This window comes from Carassius auratus, unplaced genomic scaffold, assembly GCF_003368295.1.
Source record: "Carassius auratus strain Wakin unplaced genomic scaffold, ASM336829v1 scaf_tig00048699, whole genome shotgun sequence".
NCBI lineage: Eukaryota > Metazoa > Chordata > Actinopteri > Cypriniformes > Cyprinidae > Carassius > Carassius auratus.
The window spans coordinates 7,377-17,419 of NW_020527082.1; the positions used below are offsets into that span (position 1 = coordinate 7,377).

The window sequence follows — 10,043 nt, forward strand, 5'->3', positions numbered from 1 at the left end:
TACATAATTTATTATAAACAATAGAGCTCATGTACATTACACATTATAACACATTGCCTGCAGATGGCGCCAAAGACCGGACGATTGTTTTTCACTTTACTGCGCATCTAATCTTCGTTGACCAAACAACATTTAATTCTAATATCCACTACATTTTAATATTTGGCCATGTCTTTACGGCAGAAATGCTACGACACTGTAATGTGTATATAAAAACGCGTCAACTCAGGGTTTGAGCTTTTATTTTGAAATCATGATAAACAGTTACCACCCCTTTCTCAAATCTTGCCCTCTGGAGCTCCAATGCGCTGCAAACTGTGTCATGTTCATGCGAACTGTAATGTTGGGAATCAGATTAACCTTATATTATACATTCACTAAATGTTGAGTCCATGAATAAGTGCATAATGTTAACACAAATGTGTCATTTGCATCAATGCAGGTCAGTAAACACAAGAAAGTAATGGTCAAATACAGACCCGTATGAACGACATGCAACAACTGAGGCGTGCCCACACTAGAGTATTAACTGTCTGCAGACTCGCAGAACATCATTTTACAAACCACAGATGATCATATCACATGCATTTTTCAGCATATGAAATAATGCATGATTTGTCAAAATAACTTAATAAAAATAATGTTTTATTTCAGTAGTATATAGATTAGTATCGCTGTTTTTATTTATAATTTGGAATGTTCTTATCTCATAATGTTCTTAAAACTCTTGAAAACAGTTTCTTATGCATGTATTTTGATATTTTTGTGGCATCTGATTGGTAAATTATATCTTTGTTCTTCTACGTAGTCTAAACATTTAAATTTACATTATTCAGTATTATAATTATAGTATTATATATAATTGTCTAAACATATTTAAATGTACATTATTCAGTATTATCACCTCACAACAGATCTTTGTGTAACTGAATCAGTTTTTCTAGATAACCACCTTTACTTTTCCAATATTTATGGACATTTTGATTCTCAGAACACTTCCAGAATGGTTTTAACTATTTCTCAACCAGGAAAAAAAGTGTGTGTTTGTAGTTTGTGTGTGATGGCAAAGACAACGTTCCCTTGATCTCTAATTTCTGGAAACAATTCTGCACACACTGAAAACCCTAATAAGTTGACTGAACTAAATTTATTGAGTAAACTTGTTGCCTCAATTTAATTGAGTAATGGAGTCTCCCAAAACTTACATATTTAAGTTCATTTAACTTGACGGTTTTGTAGACTACCTAAATCCCTCAGAGGTTTAAATGTTGATACATGATTCATTTTAAGTCACCATTGTGGTGGAAAGTGTTTGGTTTAGTTGGGATCTTGGTCCAGTTACTTCTTGTGTTAATTTGTCTCTTGCTGCTGTATTGGTATATTTTGAAACGCTGTTTTTGTGGTGAAAAAAGACAAATTTAAATGAGCTCAGGTGTTATTTGATGTTTTTTGTTGATGAGAAAGTCATCACATAATACGTATTTGAGATCATAAAATAAGTTTTGTTTGATATTTTTAACAGGCACCAGGAGTAAAATACTTATTTTAAAGATGGACGAAATGAATGTGTTTGAAATAATTTGAGTAAAAGAATCAATCAAGTACTCACACACACAGACTTCTAGATGTAGCATATGCATCACAATAATGGTGACAAACAAAAGAGCTCCATAGCACAAACTCATCCTTATTTTCCAGCCTTTTTTGTTCTGATTGTCACCATTGATGTGATGCATATCCAAAATCTTGATGTCTGTTTGTGACGACATGATCGGTTTTCTAAAAGTACGTACATTGTTTTATCTACAAAGTTTATATCCATAAAAGTATATCCATAGTTGCAGCAATACATTTTATTTTACTATAATTAGTCACCATTACAAGCAAGATATGTGTATGTTAGATCTCAACTCTCTTTGCCACAGTAACAGTGTTTTACAACACACAAGTTACAGCAGCAAGAGAAAAGCTAACACCAACAAAGAGCTGATAACACCTGAGCTCTTTTAAACTTCATCTTTCTTCGCCACAAAAACAGCATTTTAAAATATACTGTTATAGCAGCAAGAGACAAGCGAACATAAGAAGTATCTGGACCAAGATCCCAACTAAACCAAACATTTTCCACCACAATGGTGACTTCAAATGAATCAAGTATGCACATTTAAACCTCTGTTAATTCTCAATAAGAGCTTCTCTAGATGTCTGACAGAAATAAAGTCACAGAACCTTGTAAGGAGGATATGTGAACATCTATATCGGACGTACAGAAGACATAAAAAACATTAAAAAAAGACGTCATAAAAACATTCTCTCCTCAGTGGATGTCTTTTCAATGTCTGCAAAGACATAAAAATATATATATTTTTTATTTTATTTTTTACAGTGCAGTATAGGGTTTACTGTATTTTCATAAATATTGTGACAGTTTGTCAAAAGGTCAAAGTTTAAATATGCTGTTATTTGTTTTACTTCAGTGTGCTGTCAAAAATAAGAATATCATTTTCAGTTAAATTTACATGTTGAGTTAACTTAAATATATAAGTACACTTGAAATTAGTACCAAGTCAAGTGAACATAATTGTTTAAGTACATTAAATAAGCATCAAGTTTGGTGAACTGAGTGATTTAAGTACAATCTACAAAACCGTCAAGTTAAATAAACTTAAATATGTACGTTTTGGGAGACTCCATTACTCAATTAAATTGAGGCAACGAGTTTACTCAATCAATTTAGTTCAGTCAACTTATTAGGGTTTTCAGTGTACAGTCTACAAAACCGTCAAGTTAAATAAACTTAAATATGTAAGTTTTGAGGGACTCCATTACTCAATTAAATTGAGGCAATGAGTTTACTCAATCAATTTAGTTCATTCAACTTATTAGGGTTTTCGATCTAACGAGTTAAGCAGTAACTTTAGCTGCCATGTTATTTCGCTCAAAGGAAAACGATTGGGCCACTTCATCAAATACTTAAGTTGTCGTTTCAATAATCATCTCAAAATCACGTACCACAAGGATTTAAATTAACATATTTCACCAGTAGAAATCATGCAAAACAACTTTATATCTACATAATTTTAGTCACCGAACATAGTACACAAAGAAAAACTTCCTCTTGAATTGTAGTTCAGCAACCAAACAGACCAAAAGGACGAATTTTGTAACCCACCAATCAGTGCTTTTGTTCTCTTGTTGCTAGGCAGAATTTCTCCCATGGCCAATCACATTAAAGGAAGAACAGAGTGACGTTGAGTTTTTCGAAAGGATTACTCATGATTTTGAGCTCACAACACTTGAAATCTTAAGTTTATGCATTTTTAAGGTAAATTAGTTAAATTAACTCATATTTTTAAGTGACAGGGCCAAAATGCAAAATTTTAAGTAATGTTTAGTCAACATTACTTGATTTTTTAAGTCAAGGCAACATTAGGGTTTACAGTGCATAATCTGTTTTAACAATGTGCTTTGTTTTGTTTAACTTTCAGTAGTTTACTGATAAACATTAACGTTTAATTTAAAAGTTTTATTTTTATTTAATTATTTTTGCACAGCTATCACAACAATACTAATTTCTTAACACTGAATTTTATCCTCTCTATTCCTAATAAAATGTCTGTGCAGATATCAGACATGCCATTAAGGAAAATAGAAACAAGGCTACGGATAATGACTTGTAAGATTTTCACACTTCACTGAACAAACGTATATAGTAAACCTAATAGTTTTAGCTGTAGTTATTTTTTTAATATTATCTTACCACATTTTAGTAAATCCTGGTACTATAATATTTACGTTAATATTGGTCATGCAGTTCTGGGAATGTAGATTAGGATTAAAGTTAAACAATGGTACTTTACCTTTAGAAAATGTTCAGTATAGGTCTATTAGTTTATCATACAAAAACCTCCCTGTAATATTCCTCGGATATTAATTCTGAAGGAACTAAAAAAAGAAAAGAAACAGGGATCATACACTAACATCAGAGAAACTTTCTATAGTTTGCTGTTACACATCATTTATGAACATGAAGATCCAATTTCCACAGTTTTACACTTGAATCAAATTATACTTTTTAATTTATATAAAACATTTTTTTTACAAAATTTGTTTTAAATAGTTAAAAAATTACAACATTTAATTATTTTATTAAGAGCTTGATGTAACCAAACAAATAAGAATTAACAATTCTTACAATTTACAATTCTTATTTAGTTTTAAATTGTCTAAAATTTACAATATGTTTTATTAAGACCTTGGTGTAAGAAACCAAATAAGAGTTGAATCTCTGATTGAGTAACAGTGTGTGTTGTTCTGCAGGTGTGTTTGGTGATGAAGTGAAGATTGTGTCTGTGATGGAGGGAGATTCTGTCACTCTACACACTGATGTTACTCAAATACAGAAATATACTGAGATACGATGGATGTTTGGAGATAAAGTTATAACTAGATTCAATGTAACAACTCAACAGATCTCAAATAGTGATAGTCCTGAGAGTTTGAAAGACAGACTGAAGCTGGATCATCAGACTGGATCTCTGACCATCACAAACATCAGAACCACAGACTCTGGACGTTATATATTAGAGATGTATGAAAAAATATATTTGATGAAGACCTTTGAAGTTACTATCTATGGTGAGTAGAGCATTATGTGTTATTTGTCCTGTCTGCTTTATATTTGTGTTTACATATTGAATCATGGTTAAATTTGTCTAGTTTTTCTTTTTTTCTTTTTTTTTGATATATAAAGATTCATTTATTTACTGCTTTTTATCGGAGCATACCTTTTTGTATTTTTTCATATTTTCCAGCTCCTCTGTCCCGTCCTGTCATCACAAGTTACTGTCCGTCATCATCATCATCAGTGTATGGATGTTCATTGTTGTGTTCAGTGGTGAATGTGGGTCATGTGACTCTCTCCTGGTACAAAGGAAACAGTTTATTGTCCAGCATCAGTGTGTCTGATCTCAGCATCAGTCTCTCTCTACCTCTGGAGGTGAAACATCAGGATAAAAACAGCTACAGCTGTGTGATCAACAATCCCATCAGAAACCAGACCACACATCTGGACATCACTCAACTCTGTCACACATGTTCAGGTACAGTAGTGCTGATATTCACTTTGCTGAGCTGGAAAGCATTTCCTGTAAAGTGTCAGCTGATTTCCACCATTACTACAAGATTGTGATGCATCAGTGCAGAAACTAACTAGCTGGCCATAACTGTTCAAGAAAAGTAAAACATAGGACACTGCAAATCAGGACATCTTTTCAACAAACCATATTAACCAGTCTGAGGTAATAGTCACAAAAGTATACAAAAACTGTTCATTAAATGTGTCTTGATTAAACTGTGTTTTAATTAAATGTTTGAAGTGCATATGTTTGTAGCCCTCTCTGTTGAAGCTTTAATCCGATTGGTCGTCTCTGCTCTGATGGGCGTGGCTGCTGCTGCTGCTGTGGTTGTGCTCATTTATGACATCAGATCCAGAAAAGTTGAACACAGGAGGAACAAATGACCAGACCACGATAAATCATCTGATAGACTGTCTCTCTGTCTCTTTTAAGGTGTTTTTTTTTTTTTTGCCTTTGTTCTGTTTGCTAAAATGATAATAGAAATTTCTACCTGGGCCCCATGTAAGAACCACAGTCTATATTTAGTTTTCTGTGATGTATTAAAAAAAATGTTGCTAAAATTAAATGTGTGCTGGGGCCAGTGAAAATCATGAAAGGGCAAGAATGAGAACAAATCTGAACTACTGCCCTAAAGGCTTTTTGTCTATTGTCTTTATAAACCCTGCACAATTGATTTGCTTGAATTTCAGAAAAAATAAACTGAAATTGCTTTTTAATCAAGTTGTTGTTGCAAGTCATGTTGTAATGTTGCATTCAATACCCATTAAATACTCAGTTAGTGGAAGTCTGTGCCTCTCAACGTATTTCTTAATCTAACTTATTTTTATGGTAAACATTATTGCACAGGTGGTAATTAAGAATATAAAAATTTACAATGAATTCTTCTAAATACTGATTTAGTATGTTACTCACTAAACAGTCATACTTTTGTAAGTTAACATGACTGTGCAAATATATCTACTGATGCTTCTGGACACATCTTCAGTGATGTTCCTGGACTCATCAGACCACAGCTTGTGTCCAGTGGCAAATCTACCCTTCGCCATTGGATCTCCTCTCTATAGCTATAGCCATCTTGAGGCTTTCTCTGCTGCTTCACTGGTGTTGCTGATGGCTCTTCTCCTCCTCACCCCATCTATACCTAACAAACTGAAGGCTCTGGGCAGGAAATGGGCTATAAAGCCCCTGCATTCTATAAGCTCCAACAGAACTACTTGTTTGCTGGACTCTGACAAGAGAACGATATCTGGTCTTTAGGTGGTTGGGGAACTTGAGTTGCTGCTCCAAGTCCACCAACAGTTGCCAGTCCCTCGCAGTGGCCAAGATACCTGCAGATGTTTTTTTGGCAGCTCTCCAGCTCTGACAAAGGCGATGGCAACACCCTGTTGCCTCATTCCTACAGTTTCTCTCTTCCTCAACCATTGCTCTCACCTCCTCCTGGACTTGGCAGCGCATATCCTTCTCTTTGATGGTGTCAATGTGGGGAGTTGAAAAGGAACCCAGTCCAGCCCTGCATCTTGTTACCAACTCCACCAGCCTCTTGTGGTGTAATCTTGCCTTTACTTGTCGAACAGCCTCCTCAGCCTTCCACTTCTGACCAGTCCTCACTTCAATCACAGCCGTTGCCACAGCCTTTGGGTCACTTGAGGTCACTTTATAAGCAGTTTTTTTTAAGTCACCAGTGTATGTTAAGTGTATGCTATTGTGTGAATTGATCGAAATGAAATTTAAATCTAAATTTCAGGCCATGTCTCACTTTTACACAGCTGCTTTGAAATGTGAAAACAAAAGTACTACCAAAAGAAGGCAGAAATTAACTTTAAAAAAAAACAAACAACAACAACAACAAAAAACAGTAGACATTTTAATAGTACACATATAGACCAGTGACCCCCAAACCCCAAAACCAGTTTAGGCTCTTTGCCCTTTGGAACCTTTTGTTTGCACTGATTTCCAAAGAGTTATTCGAGCATTATTCTGATTATAGCATAGTTTTACATGTAGGGGAAATGAAAGACAAATGACTAATTATACCATATGATTCTATTAATTATATGCATAACTTTATGCTTAATTGAAGGGATGTCATCATAGCAATAAACTATGAATGTGATGATTAACTTATTTTACCTACAGTTTATGATGAAATAGAGAGTCCTCTGCATACTTATGCAATTACCATATAATAACTGAAATTAATTTGAATAATTATTTAAAAACAGATTAAAAATCCTGGTTTAAGTCTGTTGTGTGACAGATGTGAAGGGGAAATGAATTTAATATATTGCACCAGGTGTTTCGATTCCGAATTGTCTTTAAAAATCTACAGACCCCTAAAAAAATCTGCATCACCATTAAATCCTGTTTAATTATTAAGTATTAAAATGGTCCCTTTCCACATTGCCGCCACCACAAGTTTTCTCAGTCCTCCTGAAGTGTTCATGTCTGTGGGAAGAAAAGGCACAGCAGACACAAAACCTGGATATACCTTCACTTTTATATAGGATAAAATAAGGGTGGTACCTTCTTTTTAACCAATAGGATATAGATTACATACTATGTGTTGAGTATAAACCAAAACAACGCTTTAGCTGAGGTAAGCATATATTCAACGCTGGTCATTTAAGGAATAATATTGGCACTGAGCATTTCAACAATCTGTGGAGGACAAACTGAACTCAACAACCTGGGCCCAAAAGGATCCTCCACCAATCTTCACCTCTAGGTATCATCTGCACATGCGGGTATACATTGAGTTAAAGAGACATAAGACTAAAGAATAGAGAGAGAAAGCACAGAGAAAAACAAGGATAAAGGAAAGGGAGGGCAGGAGTAAGAGAGAAGACAAAAAACACTCACCCAACAATAACAGGAAACATCTGGAGCGAGTAAGAAGGGAGGAGGACTGCAAAGAGGCAAACTCACAATAATATCTGACAGAGAACATGATGTAATGTAAAAGATCCTCGTTTCAAGATCCTCCCTTTCTCATCTGTTCACCAGATGTGAAGACGTACTCTTGAGACTGCTAGGAACTATTTTTTTTTTTTGGGGGGGGGGGGGGGGGTTATTTCACCTATATTCACACGTGTGGTGTTGTGAGAGAGAGAGAGAGAGAGAGAGAGAGAGAGAGCGTTATCATAAAAACATATTGCTTGCAGTTCAGGGTAGGATGAAATAAGTGTAATACTCACAATAGTTTGTGTGCATGTGTGTGTTTTATGTGTGTGTGTGTGTGATAGCTTCAGTATACGTGCATCCACACACACACATGTCTGAGGCCTTTACGTTTGCAAGCACAACATGGTCCTGAACACGTTGTTTCACTTTTATTCTTCCCCATTCACTTTCAATGGCCGACCATTTATACAAAATAAAAGCATTTAAAAGCAAACTTCCTGATTAAAACATTAAGCACAAAATTTGTATAATATTTTGTTTAATATTGGGAAAATGTATCTTTTTTTTCACTCAATAAATGAGATACCTACCCTCAGATAAATGAGGCCTATGATTAAATCAGCTGCAAATATAAACACTGGGGACACCACAAGTGTGACAGGAATCTGAACACAACTGTTAAATTACAAAATCTGGAAATCAATATTTTAGGGGTATTGTCCCTTAATTCAAATGTGTATTTATTTTTATTTTTTTGTCACTGGTTTAGGATTATTTTTCAGTATTGTCCTGACTGCACAAATTGGTGTTTGAGAAATAGCGACCCTACCGCATCTAGTGACCTGTGAAACTGGGACTTAATACTTGCTTAAAACATGCTACCTCAGATCATCCTGTGAGAATCAACAATTCATTTCAATTTACTTGCAAATATTTTCCAGCTCCTCTGTCTCCTCCTGTCATCACCAGTTACTGTCCTTCATCATCATCATCATCATCAGTGTATGGATGTGCATTGTTGTGTTCAGTGTTCAATGTGAGTGATGTGACTCTCTCCTGGTACAAAGGAAACAGTTTATTTTCCAGCATCAGTGTGTCTGATCTCAGCATCAGTCTCTCTCTACCTCTGGAGGTGAAACATCAGGATAAAAACAGCTACAGCTGTGTGATCAACAATCCCATCAGAAACCAGACCACACATCTGGACATCACTCAACTCTGTCAACCATGTTCAGGTAAAGTAGTGCTGATTTAGTGATTATTCATTCAACTATCCCTAAGGTTTTCTCCCTCCTTAATGGTCTCAGTAACCAAATATATACAGAAGGTGGATACTGGGTACAGTACCACTGAACCACAGAACAACTGGTGTTTAGTTCTCTGTTGTAAATTTGTTATTTGAGCAGCAGTTGCATCGTTCTTACTGTGCTTGTGCTGAAAATCAAAACAATTTAACATCTGTTCTGCATTAACAAAGAAATTCACACAGAAGATGTTTGTCAGTCCTGGAGAGCAAAAATATAGTTTGCTCAAAGAAACAACAACAACAAAAACCTTGCTGTTAATTCACTCAACCTCAGGCCACCCAAGATGTAGGTGATTTTTTCTTGAGAATAGTGCAGAAGATTTTCAGCTGAAAATGCTGCTTCGTAATTTATAAAAATGCAAGTCCACGATTAATCATATTCAGGCAAGATGAAATTTATACCTGTGGCTCCTGATGATATATTGAGGTCTTATGAAGTGAATCGATCAGTCTGTGCAAGAAACTGAACATTGTTTACAACATTATTACCTGTAATCCTGAATCTCATGCAAACTGATTGATGTCAAGTTCACAAATGAATCATTTTATTGAATCTGTTCATTTTAGTGAACTGAAAACTAAATCTGACTGAAACGTCTCAAATTGTTTTCAGATCTATGCCATTAAAGTTACTCAACCAAAACACTCTGAATCAAAAAGAACCTGCACACTGGCATTTGATCCTATGAGACTGGTTT

General features: G+C 34.9%; 1 protein-coding gene across 2 annotated transcripts; it reads left to right on the plus strand.

Moving 5' to 3' along the window:
• The first annotated feature begins 328 nt into the window (after positions 1-328).
• Positions 329-9,337, plus strand: LOC113089141 (SLAM family member 9-like). Of its 2 annotated transcripts, none has more exons than XM_026255931.1 (3): positions 329-442; positions 4,321-4,638; positions 8,981-9,334. In XM_026255931.1, exons 2-3 carry the CDS (start codon positions 4,356-4,358, stop codon positions 9,292-9,294), a joined length of 597 nt encoding a protein of 198 aa, XP_026111716.1. In that variant the 5' UTR covers positions 329-442; positions 4,321-4,355; the 3' UTR covers positions 9,295-9,334. The 2 variants fall into 2 exon arrangements, with proteins under 2 accessions (XP_026111716.1, XP_026111715.1); XM_026255930.1 differs by lacking the exon at positions 329-442 and adding an exon at positions 453-779 and having other exon boundaries at positions 8,981-9,337.
• The last annotated feature ends 706 nt before the right edge of the window (positions 9,338-10,043 follow it).

Excerpts from the sequence above, each read along its gene's own strand:
- LOC113089141 (XM_026255930.1), top strand. The coding sequence starts at position 713 with ATGTTCTTAAAACTCTTGAAAACAGTTTCTTATGCATGTATTTTGATA. Across the intron at positions 780-4,320 it reads ATTTTTGTGGCATCTGATTG|GTGTGTTTGGTGATGAAGTG; the intron begins GTAAATTATATC and ends GTTGTTCTGCAG. Across the intron at positions 4,639-8,980 it reads CTTTGAAGTTACTATCTATG|CTCCTCTGTCTCCTCCTGTC; the intron begins GTGAGTAGAGCA and ends AATATTTTCCAG.